At 43.0% G+C, this 20,289-nt stretch overlaps 1 protein-coding gene across 1 annotated transcript in view; it reads left to right on the top strand.

The window, feature by feature from the left end:
* SNTB1 (syntrophin beta 1) overlaps positions 1 to 20,289 on the top strand; it is a 219,115-nt gene that overhangs the window by 91,393 nt on the left and 107,433 nt on the right. Inside the window, exon 3 of the mRNA XM_032415603.1 lies at positions 4,344 to 4,560. Within this exon, the coding sequence (XP_032271494.1) occupies positions 4,344 to 4,560 (217 nt within the window). The remainder of the gene's footprint in view (positions 1 to 4,343; positions 4,561 to 20,289) is intronic.

Here is a 20,289-nt window from a genome sequence, read left to right as displayed (position 1 = left end):
TCTCTCTCTCAAATAAATGAAATCTTTAAAAAAATATTCTGTGGAAGATTCTCTCAGACTTTCATTTGTTTCTTTACACATGGTAAACTTATTTGTTGCTTTGTAGTTTCTGTTGGGACTGTCACTGCTTTCAGTTATTTTTACTAGTTCTTGCTCATGCTACCTCATTTCTATGTGAACAACATTTTCTTACTTTATGCTGTTCATTGCCCTTGAAAGTGATTCATAGGAACTCTTTGAAGCCTAGGATGAAATTGCCTTCCTCCAGAAGGGATTTGCATTTGATTTTGCCAGTCCCCTAGAGACTCCTCTAGCTTGGGACCTCCTTAAACTAGGTGTACGATTAACACAAGAACTCACGCCACCTACTCCTTCCCTCCCCCCTTTTACAGGCTTACATTGTTTTTAAACAGGGACTTTTTTTTTTTTAATCATCACACGTGGATAGCATAGTCCTCAGCACATGATGAATAGTTGGATTTGGGATGAATGAAGAAATCTTTAAATGACCATCCCTACCTTGTTAACTTATTTTCTCTGTCCTTAGTTTCAGTTGGTCAGTTAAAAGGATTACTATTTTAAATATCATTTCCAGGCCTTTCTTCAAGGCATTGCTACGTCTTCTCTCCATAAATTCCCCAAGTTCTGTGCGGCACAGGAAGTGGTTACTTGGTCAGTATTGCTTCTGGGCCAGGACTTGCCATATTCCCCATGCTCCTGCCCATGAGTGGCTCAAACCACACATTTCTGGGACTCCTCATGCTTTCCATGGATATTTTGAGTACAGCTCAGGGTACCTGTGGCAGTAACTCCCAATGGCTCCGTAATTAGTGGATCTACCTCTGATACCTTTTCTCTTTAGTACACCTGACCTCACTTGCCAGACTTCTCTCTATAGCTAACCTCCGATTCCCCTCACTCACAGACCAAGACCACCATGGCTATCAGCTCCGCCTGTGGAATAAAGTCAAAGCCTATTAGCTTGTCATTTTGCCTTCGTTAGCTAGGTGAGGTAGCCAGATGTCGTTAAAGAATGCGATCTCTGGGAAGTCAAACTCCAGCTCCACCACTCACCAGCCACATAAGCTAAACTTCTGTGCTTATTGTGCCGATGTGTAAAATAATACTAGTCTTGCAAAGGATAACATATGTAAAGCTCCTAGTGTCCATCAGAGTAAGAATAGCCCTCTAAGACATTTCTTTTTAGCAGGGTCTGAAAGGAATAGCAACTTATTCTTTCATTGCTTGTACATATATGGATACTCAAAAAGTGGAAGATCTCTTACCCAGTTTTTTCCTCTGGACCTTAGTTGTCTTATAAATACGGTGGTGCCTTGAATAGTCATTTTAAAGCTTAAATGTGGGAAGATATGTAAAGCCCCTGGTTCCATCCATAGTTAGGTATATAATAAATGTTTGTTCTTTATTCCCCTTCAAACCGAGGTCCAACTTTTCTTTCTTATGGGACTGCAATGCGATTTGTAAATCAGAGTACATTATATAAAAGAAGGACTGTTGTTCCTATCTCTGCTTTTTAAAGTCCTGTCTACCTTTTAAGGCCAAGTTCAAATGACACCTACTTCATGAAGCATCTCTGGATTCTCACTTCCACCACACTCATCCCCTACTCCATCTGGAAGAATAATAATACAACCAAAGGAGAACCTTCAAACCATCTCAGCTGATACTTGAATTTCCTGTATATAATAAGTACAAGTCAATAATGTACAAAGCTAAGCAGTGTTCTAGCTTCTACTAAAACATTTTTAGAGATAAAAAAAAATTGTTTTCAAAACAGATCTATTTACTCCAGCTTTGGACAGCTTTAATCTGTCCCCCTAAATTTTCTGCATTTGTTCTGAGGTATATTTGTGTTCCTCTTTAAATATATTGCCCACGAATAAATAATATTCCTTAAAATACACCCGTCCATGAATGCCCTTTCTTCTTCCGTAATGGCAGCTTGTGCTAACAGGTTTGTGTGACCGTGGAGCTGTTTTCTCCTAATTGCACTTATATTCAGTTAAAACCCTGAAATCTTTTCAAATATGTGTTGGTACTAAATGACATCTCTGTCTTGAATTAATATGGCTATTTTTGATACCTGTGGTCGAGTTCCCTAATATCTGTCCATATTACATGCATCTTGGTGTGTTTGGCCTTACTAAATTGCTGTGAACCTAACTTGTCCTCATACTCCTAGATTCAGTTTCCTTGTGAGTTCCTCCAATGTACTTTATTCCTGTTACAACACACAGCTCTCTCTGCTTTGTGCCATACTTTATGTATTTGTATGATGTCACTATCTTAGGTGGGGTTCCCGAGAAGCAGAGCCTCTGTCTGGGGAATCAAGCAGCAACTCTGTAGCTTCCCAGACTTGCTGGCTTCTGTTGGGTCAACAGCTGTTTTCTGGAACAGGTGGGCAGCTTAAGAGTTGTTCTCAGCCAGCACACAGCATCTAGGAAATACGTGCTCAGGCTGGTGGAAAGATCTGAGGGGGACCCAGCAGCATCCATTAGAGTCACCCATGATTTTGAATTCTTGAGTATGGAAACTACCTATTGCTTATTTTGGTAGTCTCTATAAACCTGGCCCCATGTCTTGTGCCATAAAGGTGTTAGTTTGTGGACTTGAATCACCAAAGGTCTGGAGTAAATATCTTCCAGTGTGTACCCATTCCAGTCCACTGCCATTTGTAATAACAGATACCAGTAAGGAACTTAGCCCAATTCCCCCCTGCAAAGCAGCACAGAACCAAACTGTGTGAGGGACAGAGAGAAAGATAGGGAAGTTTATATTGCACCTTCCAAGAATCTAGTTGCCCTGTCAATACAAAAGCTGTCTAAGGACCAAATGCTTAAATTTAGAAGAGGCAAATAACTTCCTTTTTTTTTTTTAAGTTTTTTTTATTATGTTATGTTAATCACCATACATTACATCATTAGTTTTTGATGTAGTGTTCCATGATTCATTGTTGTGTATAACACCCAGTGTTCCTTGCAGAACGTGCCCTCCTCAATACCCATCACCAGGCTAACCCATCCTCCCACCCCCTTCCCCTCTAGAACCCTCAGTTTGTTTCTCAGAGTCCATAGTCTCTCATGGTTTGTCTCCCCCTCCGATTTCCCCCCCCTTCATTCTTCCCCTCCTGCTATCTTCTTCCTTTTTTTTTTTAAACATATAATGTATTATTTGCTTCAGAGGCACAGGTCTGTGATTCAACAGTCTTACACAATTCACAGCACTCACCATAGCACATACCCTTCCCAGTGTTTATCACCCAGCCACCCCATCCCTCCCACCCCCCACCACTCCAGCAACCCTCAGTTTAGGCAAATAACTTCTTAAGACCAAGGAAACATGCCAAAGAGCAGACTTTCAGTCTGCTCCACTCCACTCTGGAACTATTTTTGTTTTTTTTTTTAATTTTATTAAAGGAATAGGCGCATATTGGCTAAACATAAAAATGGTATAAAAGGGTAATACAGCTTGACTTTTATTTCCACTCCCCAGAGCTAACTGCTGTTAACATTTTCTTATGTTCCTATCCAGAAATAGTTGTATATATGCAAGGCTATGTATTTATGATTTAGATACAAAAGATTACAGTATATGCACTTCTCTCTACCATTTTTTAAACTAATAATAGATCTTGTAGGTCTTTCTACATCAACACATCTGTATCTATTTCATTTTTAAAAATGACTGTATAGACGTCTTACAGTTTATTATTTTTCTGATGGATATTTAGGTTGGTCCTAGTTTTCAGCTCTTACAGAAGGTATTTTTGCTCTTACAAATTTTTTCCATTGCAAAATAAGTATCCTTTTATGTGAGGGTTGGTTGTTTTTTTGGGGGTTTTTTTTTTTTTTTTGCATATATGTTTTCTTAGCACTATTAACTTGAAAAGCCTGTTCTTCTTGCTTCTGAATAAGGACATAGTTAGAGAATATGGCTACCAGATTCCCTGCTTCCGTATCGAACAATTATGTGCCTTTAAGCCTGAGTTATGCTTTCTCCTTCTCTGCCCATTTGTCTTTCAGCCTCTTCTCCAGAAGGCAACTTAAAATCAGAAAAGATAAAAGTTGTCATTGTTGAAAAAAGTTGAAAGTAATTCTCAAGTTCAGGTCATTGTAATAGCAAGTTCTAAATACCACTTTGGTATAGAATTTAAATAACAGAAAAACTGTTTTGAGAGGAACAGAAATTGTGACTCTTGTTCAGAATTTAAGAGCATCGGTATTAAGAGCTCATCTAATGCAAGTTTCGAAAACGCAATCAGACTTCCCAGAAATTCAGCCGCGATGTACTTAAAAGCACCGTTGTTGTCTTTTTCCTTGCAGTGAAGTACATGCGAGAAGCCACACCCTATGTGAAGAAAGGCTCCCCAGTATCAGAGATCGGCTGGGAAACACCTCCGCCCGAATCCCCTCGGTTAGGGGCCGGGTCCTCAGATGCCCTGTCATCACAGCCGTGCTCCTTCCACAGAGATCGGAAGAACATCCCCCTCAAGATGTGCTATGTCACCCGGAGTCTGGCCTCTGCTGACCCTGAGAACAGGTAAAGGGACCCAGGGACCTCCGGATCTCAGCCAGGTGGTGGCCGCTGAGGTTGTGAGGGCCATGCTTGTGTTCTCAAAACACTCAGCAGTTTCCAGAGAAAAGCCTGAAAGGGCCCCGCTGAGATAATGTGCTTGTTCAAGCCCTGGCTGGCCTCCCTCCTTCTCTTCTTCCATTCTTCTTCCTTTTATCCTCATGACTAATCTGTGCACTGAGCTTTGGTTCTGGGAAGAGTTGAAGAATTGGATCCTAAGTGTCTTCCCTGGGTCTACCATTGCTAGTGTAGGGGGACTTTGGGCAAGTTTCGCAAACCAAGAAACCTCAGTTTTGTCCTCTGTAAAATGGGAATAATTGAAATAGATATCTCACTGAGCTGGAAATCCATGTGAAGTGCTTAGTACAGGAAATCCTTCACGAATATAAGGTATCATAATATTTGTTATTAATGTTAGGTGGGTAAGCACATCAGCCCCCCTGGACTTCGGTGCCCTCAACTGTGTACTTGGAAGTTTCCACAAGAGGATCCTTACTGTAGTTTTCTGCTCTAAGCCTCTCTTTATGCTCAAGAGAGAAAAAGGAGTGGCTTTGATCCAACCCTGGAGTGCTGTTTCTCAACGTCTGTACACAATTTCTCTTGCCACGGGAAAGAGATATCACCCAGCCTGTGGTGATTATAAAAAGTTTAGCAAGACAAGCACATATTTGGGGTCCCCGTTCCCCCAGATATCTTACTTTAACTCATCCGAACAGAAAACGTCTATTTGGGAGGAAAATAAGAGATATGTGGAGGAGAGGGAGAGGAATTGAGCCAGCAAATGGGGAATCTTGGTGATCTTGGCAGCCACATTCAAATGCTAAAAATAGGGACAGCTCTGCTGGCCCTTATTTGTAACATGTGTGGGACAGTGGCAGCCCACCCGAGTAGGATGTATTTGGCTACGTTCTGAGTTGCTGATGGGGAAAAGCCAAAGGGAACAGGGACAGGGAGGAAGTTGCCTCCTTGGCTCAGAGCTCAAAGCTTTTTTCGTTCTTTTCCTAATAAGCCTGGCTGACTCCAGCAGCTGCAGGATCTAGCCTGCTCCCCTCCCACACCAGTATGTCTGCCCAGGGCTCAGAGCTGTGGTTGCAGGAGAGAGAGGGGACCATCAGCCAAGGAGGAGTCGGAGCAGGCAGACTGAGCAGGCATGAACCACTCCAACCTGTTCTCTGCTTTGTCCCGCTCGATTTCTGCTGATTTCCCGGGCCCGCAGTTGATGTTCTGGTTACTCTGGGCCTGATCTTTCCTGGTCTCTAGGCTACCCAGTCAGATAGGTCCTTTCTTCCAAGAGTCTGATGTCTAAGGTGTTAGATCTGGTGAATTCCTAATTTATCAAGTGCCCATCTCGTGCTGGGCATTATGCTAATTACTTCAGATCAGAGACTGTTGACAGGTGTACCCAGCCCGCAGATAAGGTGTGTCTGGTGTTTTAAAGAAATTGGAATTACTGGGGCGCCTGGGTGGCTCAGTCGGTTAAGCGTCTGCCTTTGGCTCAGGTCATGATCCCAGGGTCCTGGGATCGAGCCCCGCATAGGGCTCCCTGCCCAGTGGGAAGCCTGCTTCTCCTTCTCCCACTCTCCCTGCTTGTGTTCCCTCTCTCGCTGTGTCTCTCTCTGTCAAATAAATAAACAAAATCTTAAGGAAAAAAAAAAAAGAATTAAAAAAAATGGCAAAGAAATTGGAATTACTTACCACATTGAATCATTGGGAAATTTCACATTAGAAAGCCAGATTGCTGCTTTTCTAGAACAATGGAAAGATCTGGTGAGATTATTTGGCCCATGTTGCTGTAGGCAGGTTTCCAATCTGCAGGAGCCCAGTAGAGACTTCTCCTCGTACAAGGGAATGGACTCTCCTTGTCACTCCTATTGCCATACCCTTGGGGGGTTCTATTAGCTACTTGCCTGGTCCTTCACATTTCCTGCCCAGTCCTTGAATCTGTGACCCTGCTTGGTCCTCTTAACAGCCCTCTGAGTTTTGCTTTGTCTCCATTCTGTAGATAAAAAATGGAGGCTCAGCTCTTATATAAGTTCCAAACATCATAGAGCTAATATATGGTTTTGCTGGGTTTCAAATGCAGGCCTATAGTGTGGGTGACAGCGTCAGTTCACCAATACCAGAAGAAGGCAGAGACTAGAAAATGTGGAGTATTGTAGAAGAGATTCATGCCTGGGGAGAGAGTTTAAGTCAGTGATTTCTAGGCTTCTTTCCAGCTGTGGACTGTATGCTATAACTCCCTCCTAAGGCACCGAATTCTGTTTTAAAGAATATTTTGGGAGACACCAGGCCTTGGTTCAAACATTGGAGACTTCATCTGTGAAGCCAGAAGAGGGAATGCATTTGTAAACTTTCATATCGTGGTCTTCAAGTCCACCATTGATAAGGTGGTGCGGAAGAGCCTATCCTGCCAGGAGGATAGGGTAGATCTGGGGTTCCAGCAGGAAGCCCAGTTTCTTAATCATGATACCCGAGTTCCCGTGACTGTAGCACCTGGCGGAACAGCCCACCTAAACCGTAGGGACAAAGGCCAGGACTTCATGGGCTCCTGGATGCTAAAACTTGAGCAGCGATGACAAATGCCCCCGCATCTTGGGGCTCATCCCCTCGGTTGGTGACACATAGCTACTTAAGAGTTTGCATTAAAAACTCTAATATTCAGTTTCTCAAATAGAAACCTCCATAGAATAGCAGGCAGGATTGCGGCTCTTTCTGTGGAAAAGGTCACCCAGCAGGCACTGAATCCTCAAGAATATGTCACTTCATAAATATCTAAATAACCTCGTTGTTCATATTCAGCTCTTTGCTGCCCTGGTCCAGGGCTATATCCCCTGTTCTCCAGACTCTTTGGACATATTCCCTACCAGGTGCTTCGTTTCTGGCTTGCCCCTTCCCCATCCTCTACCATCTACCCTACACCCAGCTAGCCAAGGGAGTGTTTCACACTCAAGATTTATCCATTTGCTCAAGGTGGCACCCTGTCCCCTTCACTAATCTCAAAACTCCCCAGTATTACATAAAAACCTTATAAGGTTCTGGGTCTTCCCTAAGTGTCCAGTTCCTCCCATCTCATCATTTATGCCCCAGCCACCCTTAAATAATTCACTCCCCTGACAATTTCCTTAGTCGCCTATTAAAAATCAGCATAAGTGAAGCACTGGTCCCACTATACCTAGTGTGTAGATCCGGCCATCAAGGCACCCTTTATAATGACTTGAGATTTTTTTCTTATGTGCCTACCTAGATCTTAAAGTCATTAAGACCCTTGAGGTCTGGAACACCCATGTTATCATTTTAAAATCCCAGCTTTCTAGAACATTGCTTGATACAAAGCAGGCATTCAAAAATATATGATATGTTAATGATACATGGCATATTCATCTGTCCATTTTTGGTATTCTTACCTTCTCAAACTTTAAAAGAAAAAAAAAAAACTTCCACTAAATAACCTTGGGAGTAAAAGGACAAATAAAAACGCAGTTCTATCCTGCCAGGCTCAGCAAACTTAAATAAACCAGAACAACCCATTAGTGAATTTTGTTCAAAGTAACAAAACCAATATGGACTTTTCAAGGCAGCCTAAGCAGTGCATTCTCTCCATGTGGGAAATTAAATTGTCACCAAAGTTATCAATACAGGAGATGCTAACAGACCTGAAGAAGTGTATTTTAGACAAGGAAGCTGGAAGCCACTCCTTCTGGGATCAGGAGAGCCTTGCTAAAGTGGCCATAATGGTAATTACTACTTTACTGAGACGCCCGTCTCCTTTGGGCTGTACCTAAATGGGCAGGGCTCCCCCAAGTAGATGCCCCCCCCCTCCCCTTCTGTTCACCCAGTCTTATTCCTGGTGGGGATCAGAACATCGGACTTCAAATTAAATCACTTTCTAGTCTTGGCTCCTCAACATTGTTCCCATATGACTTCGTTCTGCGTTTTAGATGATCCCAGGCACTTCAGTTACATGTTCGTAAACACATGGTCTTTTGGCAACCACCAGAAAAGAGTAATCATTTTACTAGTTTAGCCTTATTTCCTCCTTTTCCCAGTGTTTGGGGGCACACTGTTGTCTCCCTCACCCAAAGCTTATGTAGAGTTTTCAACCATATTCTTTGAACTTGGAACACTATTGAAAAGGCCCCTCTGTTAGTTCATCCAGAATGAAGATTCACGCAGTTCTTCTGTCCGTCTTCTCTCCACCGTAAATCCTTACTTGTGAAGTGCTTCTCCTCTTAAGAGGCTCACAAGATGTGTACTTTCTTGGTTCTGTTTTCTTCAATCTTAGTTGGACACACTGTGGTGGCCTCATAACTGAAAGTATTGCCAGCCACACCATGATTGACACTGCATTTTGGAAACAAAGGGAAAATGTAAAATCAATTTACATTGGCACTGTGGTCAGTGGACACAGTTTCGGTGTCTAAAACAGGCCCAAATTAACCGCCCACTAATACTGGTGAGTAAAACTCTGGAATTGAGGTTAGAAGATAGGAGTTTGAATCCCAGTTCTGTCACTCAGTCCCTTTCACTTTAGATGAATTACCAAATCTCTCTGATTCCCAGCTTCCTTGTCTATACACTGTGCTTGCTAACCCTGACCACATTTAACTGTTGTGATGGTTTGGTGCCAGTGTAGACATCCCTAATTCCTGGCAGCATAACTGTGCCATAAATGCAACTTTCAATCAAAATACCCTCAGTCCTGAGTACAAGGGGAGGGAGGAGGGTTTTTTTGTTTGTTTGTTTTTCCCCAGCGGAAAGAAGTTTCCAGGTCATCTCCCCAAGCTGTTGAGCAGAGATTATTTTGTAAGACATTCTTTCACAGAGGTTTTTATCCTTTTGGGATTTCTGGCTCTCTGCAGGAACCTTGTTCCAGTTTCCCAAGTCATGGGCTTACAGAGCCTTAACGATCATGTATGTATTGAACTCCAAGTCCTCAGCCCACCCCCTCACTACCAACCCACTACCTGCCATGACCCCACTCCATTCCACTTTCCAGGGATCAGCTTGAATAATACCACCCTTGTTTTCAGTGCCTTCCCACCCATTCACCCCCCCTTTTTTTTGGCACCTGGGAGTTTCCTTTTCTTTTTTGCAGCTCAGCAGTACATTAAAGCCCAAACAAGCAACCTTTTCTTATTACATCTTATCTAGTATATCCAGGTGTTCATAGCAGAAGGATTTCTGAATTTGTAGACCACCATAGACTTGGAAGCTTCCTCACATAGCTAGTTTAGTATAAAACTAAAATCAAACAAACAAAAAAAGTGAATATTATCTTTTGGATGATCTACCACTTTCATTTGAAAGTGCGGACTTCCCTCTACCACCAGAAGCACCATTTTGGTCATGCTTATTCACCTGTCTGTATCTGTCTGTTACCTCTGTCCCTCCGTCTGTCTGTCTATTGCCTCTATCTACTATAGCCTGTATCACATATCTATTATCTATCTCTTCTTGCTTCTTACCTAGACAACCCCTAGTGAAATATTCTTATTACTATAGAAGGATATGCATAAAAAGAGAGATGATCTTGGTGTTTGATTCAACAGCACTCACATTCTGCTTTTAAGAAATACAGGAAGTGAAATACATAGTAACAAGTTCAACAATTTGTTTAAAAGTGGTTGGGAAAGGAAAGTTCAGAGAGGTTGGGCTGAATTAGTCAAAAATCTGAAAAAGGAAATAAAGCCCTAAATAGTTGTTCTTTTTTAAGTGTACATAGTTAGGCAAAGGAAGGGGGCATGGCTTTGGCATTCATAACAGACCTAAGAAAATAGATAAGATACTCCTCTTCAAAAGTTATTTTAAATGAAAGTTTAAATGTTATTAAAACAATAAAGACAGGTTAAAAATCAAATTAGAGCTAAAAGATTTATTATTAAAAAGCAGTGGGTGTTTATCATTCATTTTGAAACCTATTTGTAAACTAATTGAAAGACTCATATCTGAGATCTCGGAAATGTTCTCATATTATGTATTTGGTGATGTCCTCCTCTGTTTTCTTTGTTCTCTCTCTCTCTGCATCCCCTGTTGGAAAGATGACCTCCTGGATTGATTTTCTAAGTCTGTTTCTTTCTCTCTTACTTCTGTCACATTTTTTTTTTTCTTACTTTATTTTTGTGACCCTTTTCGTGAATATAGTGTGTTTATTTATTTATTTATTTTTTTTTAAAGATTTTTATTTATTTATTTGACAGAGAGAGACACAGCGAGAGAGGGGAACACAAGCAGGGGGAGCGGGAGAGGGAGAAGCAGGCTTCCCGCTGAGCAGGGTGCCTGATGCGGGGCTCGATCCCAGGACCCTGGGATCATGACCTGAGCCGAAGGCAGACGCTTAACGACTGAGCCACCAAGGCGCCCCGTGAATATAGTGTGTTTAAATTTTAACTATTTTAGTTCTTTTTGTTCTCTGAATGTTCCCTTTTAATGGAATTTTGTTCTTGTTTTCTGGATACTGTATTTTCCTCTTAATTCTTGGAGACTATTAATTAGTTTTGTTTTCTTTGTGCTCTTTGTCTCTCCTATTATTATTATTATTTTGTCTGTTTGTCTGGATCTTCATCTGACTTGCTGGAGTTTTCCTCAAATGTTTGGTGATCTTTTGCTAGCTGCTCGTTTTTTACATTGAAGGATGAAGAAGCCTATTGGAACCTGTGGGTTCCAATCCACATCCTCCTGTGTGTGGGGAGAGGGGTTATCAGTTGGTGGGAATTCAGATACAGTTACTGTTTGGCAAGTCAGCCTTACCAAGAGACCTCTTCCAATTCTGCAAATGTTGGCGTTGGGAACTTTTGTCTGGGTCCATTGAGTTACTTAGGAAAATTATCCAGTTTGGGTGTGGTTGGTGGGAGACCACCCGGTTGAAAGCTTTATGAGAGTCCCACCACTCAGCTTGCAAACCTCACATAGGACCCTGTTTCCAGCCCTGAATCACCCTTAACTCTCTCTCGGGAGGTTCTAAGCCCCTGCAGGTGTACAGAGCCAAGAAGCTCACACTTCTCTGGAATGCTAGAGAGAATACAAGCCCTTCAGGTTGTAACGTTCTTGACTCCTTCTTTCCTCTGCAGTCAATCACTGGGCTGTCTGTCCTCAGACACTGTCTGATCCATTGCTGTCTGTCCTCCAGACACGTATTGAGCACTCATTCTCTGGTGGGCTTATACATATTTTACTGGGATCTTTTAAGGGAGAGGAGATGAACACAAATGGCCAAGCCACTATGTTTTCCCCCTTTGGATTAGGCAGAGCACGGAGAGCTACAGATACATTTAGACAATACCTCCATAGGCTTATGGGTCCTGTGTCTGTTGACATGTACCTTCTTTGTTCCTAAACAATACTAGGATAGGAATTTTCACATTGCTGGTCCATCCAGCCTGGTTGAGATTTCTTTCATTTTCTTAAATTTCAACAGTTTGGACAGTCTTGACCCTTCAGGTTTTTGGCTAGGTCCTGAGCCACCACAGAGGCAGAGTTCTTGCCCTGACCCAGCTTACTGTCAGGGAGGGAATGTGGGCAGGCAAGCCGGCAGTTACAGAACAGTACTCGAAAAGGCGATGCAGGAGGAAAGGATGCTCTGCATCTTTGTATACAACAGAGTGCACAAAAGGTTCATTTTAGTGAGCTTAAAAAACATTTTCATAGCCTTGTTATTTTTAAGAAAATCTGTTCCTTCCATAGATAAACTTAAGTATTCATCCTAATTATCATACATTTTTAATCAGTGGGAGATGAATTAGTAAGGTTTCCCTGGCAATGCTAAGCTAGTGAAAAGGGGCATTTAACTATTTTTGGATAGCCTTGAGAAAAAGAGTTGAGGAGAGTGCTCACCAAGCATGGTTCTGTGATTTCATCAATACCCAATAAGATGAGTTCATTTTAGTTCATTCCGTGCCTCTAAGCACCATTCCAGGAAAATCTGTTTCCCCTCTTCTAAGAGCATTTCAAGAGGTTGAACTTGACCATCTGGGTGCTGAGAGACTTTTGCTAATGTTGATTCTCAATATTTAGGTCTTGATCCTTTGCTCTCGATACATTAATTGAACTCCATTTGGTTTGCAAAAAGCTGCCCCAGGATTTTCCAGCTGAGATAATGAAGCCTCTGAAAATAACCCAGTGCTATAATGCAGGCATCCTCTATTCAAGCAGGTATCACCTACTGTGGGATGGGTAGAGGGGGGAGAGAGGGGGATCCACAGAGAAGGCCCTCCTCTCCTTCCTCAACTCATGCATGGAATTTTACTTGCCTCAGGGTGGATGGTTTGGGAGCATGGAGAGCTACAGATACATTTAGACAATACCTCCATAGGCATACAGGTCCTGTGTCTGTTGACAGGTACCTTCCTTGTTCCTAAACAATACTAGGATAGGAATTTTCACATTGCTGGTCCATCCAACCTGGTTGAGATTTAAGAAATTTCAACGTTTTGGACAGTCTTGACCCTTCAGGTTTTTGGCTAGGTCCTGAGCCACCACAGAGGCAGAGTTCTTGCCCTGACCCAGCTTACTGTCAGGGAGGGAATGTGGGCAGGCCAGCTGGCAGTTACAGAACAGTACTCGAAAAGGCGATGCAGGAGGAAAGGATGCTCTGGATGCTCCTTCATGGAAGCACTGCCTAATCCAAAGTTCTGTTTCTGGAGGGGGGTGGAGGGTGGGGGCAATGGGGAATGACTATGAGAGGAAGTGATGTTTGTGCCGAGATGCAAATAATAAAAATAGAAGTTAGCCAGGTCCAGGGTTGGGGAAGGCAGACAGAAAGGGTATTCTTGACAACAGAGATAGTATAGGTCTAGGCACCGAGGCAAGAAAACACATAGTTCTGTTAAAGAACTGGAAGAAGTTCAGTCTCTTTGGAGCACTCCATGAGAAGAGTGTCAAGAGTCTGCAGAGATGGTCACGATCAGAGCTAAGCCACTTCATGTTTGGACTTTATCCGAGGTGGGGTCTGCGGCGGGAGAATGACATCACCAAGATCCCTCTGGCTTCACAGTCAGGTGGGGACTGCAGGGGCCAGACTGGACGCTGGGGGAGCAGTCAGAGGGTTATTGCAGAAATGGAGGTGAGAAATCATCCCAGCCTCTACTAGAGTAGAACAGGAACACTAAAAAGAAATGGGATGAATTGGAGACATTTTAAGGACCAGAATCTGCAGGAGCTCCTGATACAATGGGCTTGGAGGCATGAGGCAAAAGAAGGAGTCCAGAACTAGTTTTACTCTGTCATCCATGGACGTAGAGCCATGGTCTAGTCATCCCTGAGCCCTATTGCTAGGTGCTTACACTGGCGCTCGGTGAATGGGACCGAGGACAGCCATATTTTGGTGGAGAGTGGGGATCGCTAGAAGCATAGGACAAGTTTGGGCCTTTGGAGATACTGCCTTGATTGAGCATCAGACTCTGTCTTTTGGCAGTCTTATGTCCCTACCTGGATTCTCAGGTACCGTGAGAGGAGCAGTATGTCCTGCGTTTCTTCTGTATTTGCCCTCATTCTTAGAACAGCATGTAGAAATCACTCAGTAAATACAGAATGGCAAATGCAGTGATGTTGGTCAGGGTTGCTGGTGTCACTCCCTGAAGGGTTAACTGAAGAGTGTTTAATGAAGGGACCATTTTCAGAAGGGCAGATTGTGTGAGCAGAACCAAGGACGGATGGAGAAGCACCCAGGGCTCAGTCACTCCGGGAAGCTGCTCCCACCCCGGGAACAGAGGAGCAAAGAAAGAAAGTTACTGCAGCCTGGTGAGGACTGGAGCCCTGGGAGATACCGAGGCCCAGGGAGGGTTTGGGGCATGGCAGTATCCCTAACCTTCCTCCCTCCTGCCCTAGGATCTCCTGTTGGTGCTTCTGATTGGCTGCACACAACCGGACGCCAGAGTCTAGGGAGCCTGAGTGACGTGCTTAGTAGAGTTGTACTCTTAGAGCACAGAGCAAGGCAAAGAAGAACAAATCTGGAGGAGGCAAAAACAGAAAAAAAATAAAATCACGAGAAAGAAGTGCATTTACATTCTGTCTTTTTGAAAATGGGTCTGATGTATATGCAACAAGTGATAACTAGTTATGAGAAAAAGGGTTAACTCGAACACTTCATTTCCTGACCTTGTTGGATAAAAACATCTTGGACAGCCCCAGATCCATATTTACAAGGTCCTGCTTCATAAAAGATGTTATGCCCCTTCTAGAGTTTTGGTTAAGATCTCTTTTCTTTTTTTTTAAGATTTTATTTATTTAAGAGAGAGCGTGTGCACCAGCAGGGGGTGGGGGGAGCGGAGGGGCAGAGGGAGAGGGAGAAGCAGACTCCCCGCGGAGCAGGGAGCCCAACACGGGGCTCGATCCCTGGATCCTGGGATCGTGACCCGAACCGAAGGCAGATGCTTAACGACTGAGCCACCCAGGCGCCCCAAAACTACAAAATCCTTTTAATGTTAATTTTTCTCTCACCTAAAATGCAAATCATTGACCCTGAATAGACACACTTGCAATTGGAGTGTGGTGCCTTTTCTTCCCCTTAGAATAAAACCGTCACCTCCACCTCTGTTACGAAACACACAGTAAAGGCCAAGTATTGCAATTTGTTTTCGTTTCCTGTGCTATTAAATATTCAGGCAATCAGAAGATGTTTCCTCATGTTACCTGGAAACAAAACACTAGATCCAGAAGTTAGAATTCTTGGAGCTGGTTTCTCAAGCTCTCTGGTAATATTTTTTTGTGGGAGGTGTTATGCAATCTTGAAAAGATGGTTGACTTTCAGGCCAGGCCAATCCATGTTTCATTGCTAGCTTTTCTCCTAATTATCTGCATGACTTTGGTCAATTTACATATCTTCTTTGAATTTTTTAAATATATAAAATTAGGGAGATAGTGTTTCTATGTATGTACCGTCTTATGGATTAAATAAGTTGGGACGTGCCTAATGTCTTACACCAAAGTAGGCAATTAGCAAATGCAACCTCTTCCCACTTTTTTCTATTCTAGAAATATCCATTCCTCAGGAGATCACCAAAGGATTCTTTCAGTGGCATGAAGATGCGTTAAGAATTTTTTTAGATAGTTTTATTAAGTGCTGGGAAAGCCCTGGGTAAAATATTGAGTTGAAGAGTGTACGACAGCTGTTTGGACAGGTGAAAACCACACTTCGATTTTATATGTTTCTGTCTGGTGCCGCAGCTGTAGGAGTTGGCAGCTTGAAGAAGTGGGTCAATTTGCAAATAGTATCTTTAGATTAATTTCTCCGGGAAAGACAGAGACAGGGCTTGAATCACTAAGAAGGGGTGGAATTTTACCACGGCCACACAGTTTTATAGAAATATTCCAGTAAGCCTTGATGGCAGAATTCACTAGCCTGCTGTCACATACGCAGAGAAGGAGAGTGACAGATAAAACAGCATGCATGAGCTAGCATAGGAATTTGAAGCAACATATTTCTGCTGATGCCATAGTCCTCCCAGGATCCTATTGACTTCACTTGATACTAGGCTTCCAGGCTTCACAAGTCTATTATCATTAGGTATGTGCACAGAGTCATAATAGTGCTGGTCATGGGTGACCAGCAACGTAGAACACGGGTTTTGGTCATTTTTTTTTTTTCTAGTTCTACAGATCTTTCTACTGTGTACCATCCATCTTTTCTTTCTTAATCCTTCCTAAAATGAGAAGTACACCGTTTTGAGGCAGATGCTTACAGCTTTTGAGGTCTTGGAAGAGAGAGAAGACCTAACTAGGAATACCAGCACTGAGCTAAGTGAACTAACCAAACCGTTTATAACAGTATTTAGAGTGGCTGAGAACTAATGAACTGTAGCTCTCTTAGAAGTCTGCGTGTTGCGGTGGAAAGAGCTCATGGCTTTGAAAACTGACAGACCTAGGTTTAAATCCTAGCTCTTTGTGATTTTGGACACCTAATTTTACCCCTCTAAGCCCCAGTTAATCCGTCTGTAAATAATAAAATAATGAAAGCGTAGTAAGAGCCACTTTTCAGAATTTTTACACAGATAAAATGCCTCTCAAGATGAGGGGTGTATACCGTCTTGGATAAGGTTGGCTATATCAGGAAGTATATAAAGCCACTGAATGAAAAGGTGTACTTCCAGGAACGTGAATTCTGCTGTGAATTTTGGGAGAATAGAATTTTTTATAGAGTTCATTCACATGCATTTAAAAGCTATAACGTGAGATTTAAAACAAATTTATGCTTGCAGTTATTTTCGCTCAAACCTAGATTCCCTGAAGGTACAAGTTCACTCGTTTCAACAATTAAGAGTTCTCAGAAAGTTGTTAGAGGAACTAACAACTTTTATTATGTACATAATAATATGTGGTAAATGTTATCAGTCAGGTTACAGTGAAAGAAACAGAGACCAGTCTAGGTAACTTAAGCAGAAAGGTATTTAAGGAGTTAGTTGCTTACAAAAAAAATGGGAAGGCCTTAGGTCTCCAATTGAGTCTCCATTAATGACCCTCAGGAGTCTATAAAACTGATAGAATCAGGAAAGTAGAGAACCAGGAGGTTGCCATTGGAAGTACCAAAATGGTGCAGGACCAGAGGAGTGATCCAGGAATCAGGGAACTGGGATGAGGGAATTGGCACCTTGTAATTCCCTCTTGACACCCAGGAGGCCGGTGATTGGATGCCGGCACTCCCAGCCAGCTGCCGTTGCTCCTTGCTTTTGACCCTGACATCCTTGCTCACCAGCAGTGGCCGTCAAAACCTCCACCTTCCCAATCTCACGGGAATACATAAAATAATATATTTGGCCGAACCTACTATATTTACAAAACCTTACCTCTAAGGGAATCTGGGAACATGGAATTTCTTTTTTTTAATTTTTATTTATTTATTTTTTTAGCATTCTACGTTGTAAAGAGGGTGCAATGAGGTTGCATTAGCCAGCTCACAGTATCTGTTACACAGTGTTGGCTACATGGTAGGAGCTCAAGAAATGCTCATTCTCTTCCCTCCCCGTCAAGACTCAAAATAAGAGCTTAAAGGAAACTTTGCGCCTTGATATGGTTGGAGGAGTTGTGGGAAAGGCAGTCCCTTTCCTACTGCGTCAGTTTTGTTGAGTTTTGGAAACAGGTTGTTGTGGCAGAGATGCTCACCAAATAGTCCTTTTGTTCCCCCGAATTTCCACGTCTTCTTATAGTTGTGTTGGGCATTGTAACTAATTCTGGCTAATGAAATATGAGCAGAAATGATGTGTGCACTTTTGAGCCGAGACCCTAATGGGCACATGGGTTCTTGGAGGTGCAGCTTTGAAATGGCGGAGTTTCCTTACGGCTGGCATCCCGAGTGACCTAGTGGAGCAGATCCCCACCCTACTCACGTCAGACCCCTTTGGGAATAGAACATGTAATTTTCATAAACTTTGGTTATGTTAGATGACTGAGATTTCAGGACACTTTGATACCACAGCATAAACCTGTTGTGACCAATATGATCTTCGTGGAGATGTCCTAACAACGCCGTCAAGCTGATTAATATTTACTGGGACATAGCAGTAATTCTCATGGAGCTAGGTGTATTTAGTAAATGAAATTTTTTCCCTCTCTTTCCCACTTTATGTAGTTTCCCCCCCACTTTATATAGTTTTTAATGTAGAGTCTAAAAGGAACCATATGGTTTCTTTTTTAGCTGACATTATCCAAGTGAGTGAGCATGACCTAAAGGTACCAGATAAAGGACCATTGGGCCTTTTCACACTAAGAACATGTGAAAAGCATGCTTTGTTATTGCAGTTATAGGTGTTGCTTTGGGAACTGTTATTATTTGTGGCTAATGCTCTTTCCCTGTGGGTCTAGAGGATACTGTTGTCCGAAAGGAAGTCTTGCCTCTGTTTGTTTCAGCAAAAGTAGATGTAACTAGAGTATAACCAGATTCTGTCCCAGCTAAATTTGTGTGTATGTTTGTGGCCTTTCTTCTGCCTTTCTAGATTATAATTACACTTTGAAGTAATGACCAAGACCACCAACTTTTGGTAAATGAAGAACAGAGACTTGAAAATGCTCTATTCTCTTATTTACCCTCACCTTTATTGGTCTCTTATTTTCATGCAAATTAGCTTCCACTGCAATAATTCTCAACCTTTTAAATTTTTTTTAATTTAATTTTTTTTTTTTAGATTTTATTTATTTATTTGAGAGAGAGAGAGCACAAGTGGGGGGGATCAGGGGGAGAAGCAGGCCCCCCACTGAGCGGGGAGCCCTATGCAGGATTCCATCCCAAGACCCTGGGATCACGACCTGAGTCAAAGGCAGACACTTAACCGACTGACCCACCCAGGCACCTGCAGCCTTCTTGTTTAATTCTTGTCATTGCAGCATGGGTATGAAAATAAAATGATATAATGTATGTTAAAGTATTTCATAAGCTATGAAGCTGAAGAACGTAAGAGAAAAACATGCCTCACTAAAGAATTCTACACCTCCTCACCCCTTTACTGCGGCCCACAAGAAACCCAGAGGTGCCTTATCCTGAATCTCCATGTGTCACCCTTTGTAGCTCTTACCATGTGGTGGTTTTACATTTATTTGTGTCTTGATTTGACTAATCTCTGACTCTCTCACTAACTCCATGAGTACAGTGGTCTGGTTTGCCTTTGCTTGTCATGCTATCCCCAGTGCCCAGCCCAGTCAGTGATGAATAAATAGTCACTGGACAGAGGTGTGTGCCAATGAAGGGACTGATGAGCGGATGAGGGAAAGATAACACAAGGAAGACCCAGGAGATAGGGCAGAGCTTCTCAGCTTCCCCACTCAGCATTCCTACGTTCTGCATGTTACCACTGACAGGGCCAAACAGATGTTTAGAATTTCTTCTGCTATGATCTTTGTGGGGCCTTGGAAGTTCCCCAAGATACTCCTGGTCCTCAGATGGAAAAATCTTTTACAATGATTGCCTCAGTCAGTATATTAGGTTGCAAAAGCCGTGATGCACCATTTCCGAGAGGAAAACGACCTTGCATGGTACAGTATTCATGTTTTTCAAGGAACCAGGACTGTGACCTCTGTGAGCTTATTTGTAAGAGTTGGGTGGCTTTCATACTGTAATGAGCTCCGAGGAGTTTCCCGGCTTCTTTGTGACCAGTGTTCTGATTGCAATGGCAGGCCTGCAGCTTAGAAATGCTTGTGAAGGGGCGCCTCGGTGGCTCAGTCGGTTAAGCGTCTGCCTTCGGCTCAGGTCATGATCCCAGGGTCGTGGGATCCAGCCCCTGCATCGGGCTCCTTGCTCAGCAGGGAGACTGCTTCTTCCTCTCCCTCTGCCTGCCACTCTGCCTACTTGTGCGCTCTCTGTCTCTCTGTCAAATAAATAAATACAATCTTAGAAAAAAAAAAAAGAAAGAAATGCTTGTGAACCCAGGCCCAGAGGGGCTGGTGGGGAGGAGCGGGTGGTCTTGGGGGCCGCCTTGGGAAGGTCAGCGTCTGTTCCCTGGGTTTAGACCCAGGCCCTGGAGCTAAGCTGTCATAATGGGGCTAGAGGGCCCCAGCTGCAGGCACTTCTGGGAATCTAGCAGAGTTTGTGCTGATCCAGGTTGCCCAGCTGTCCCCGCATTGACCTGCAGAGCCCAAGCAGAGAGGATGGCTTCCAGCCACAGGAAATCCACATCCAGCCTGCAGAAGCATTTCAGTCAGCATCCAACCAGGAAAACAGACTACTCTAGGCTATTTTATTTTTATTTGTTTTTTTTTTTGGGGGGGGGTTTGCGC

The sequence above is a fragment of the Phoca vitulina genome, unplaced genomic scaffold, assembly GCF_004348235.1.
Source record: "Phoca vitulina isolate PV1807 unplaced genomic scaffold, GSC_HSeal_1.0 scaffold18, whole genome shotgun sequence".
Lineage (NCBI taxonomy): Eukaryota > Metazoa > Chordata > Mammalia > Carnivora > Phocidae > Phoca > Phoca vitulina.
The sequence above is the reverse complement of the archived record's forward strand: the minus strand, read 5'-3'. Positions and strand labels throughout refer to the sequence as shown.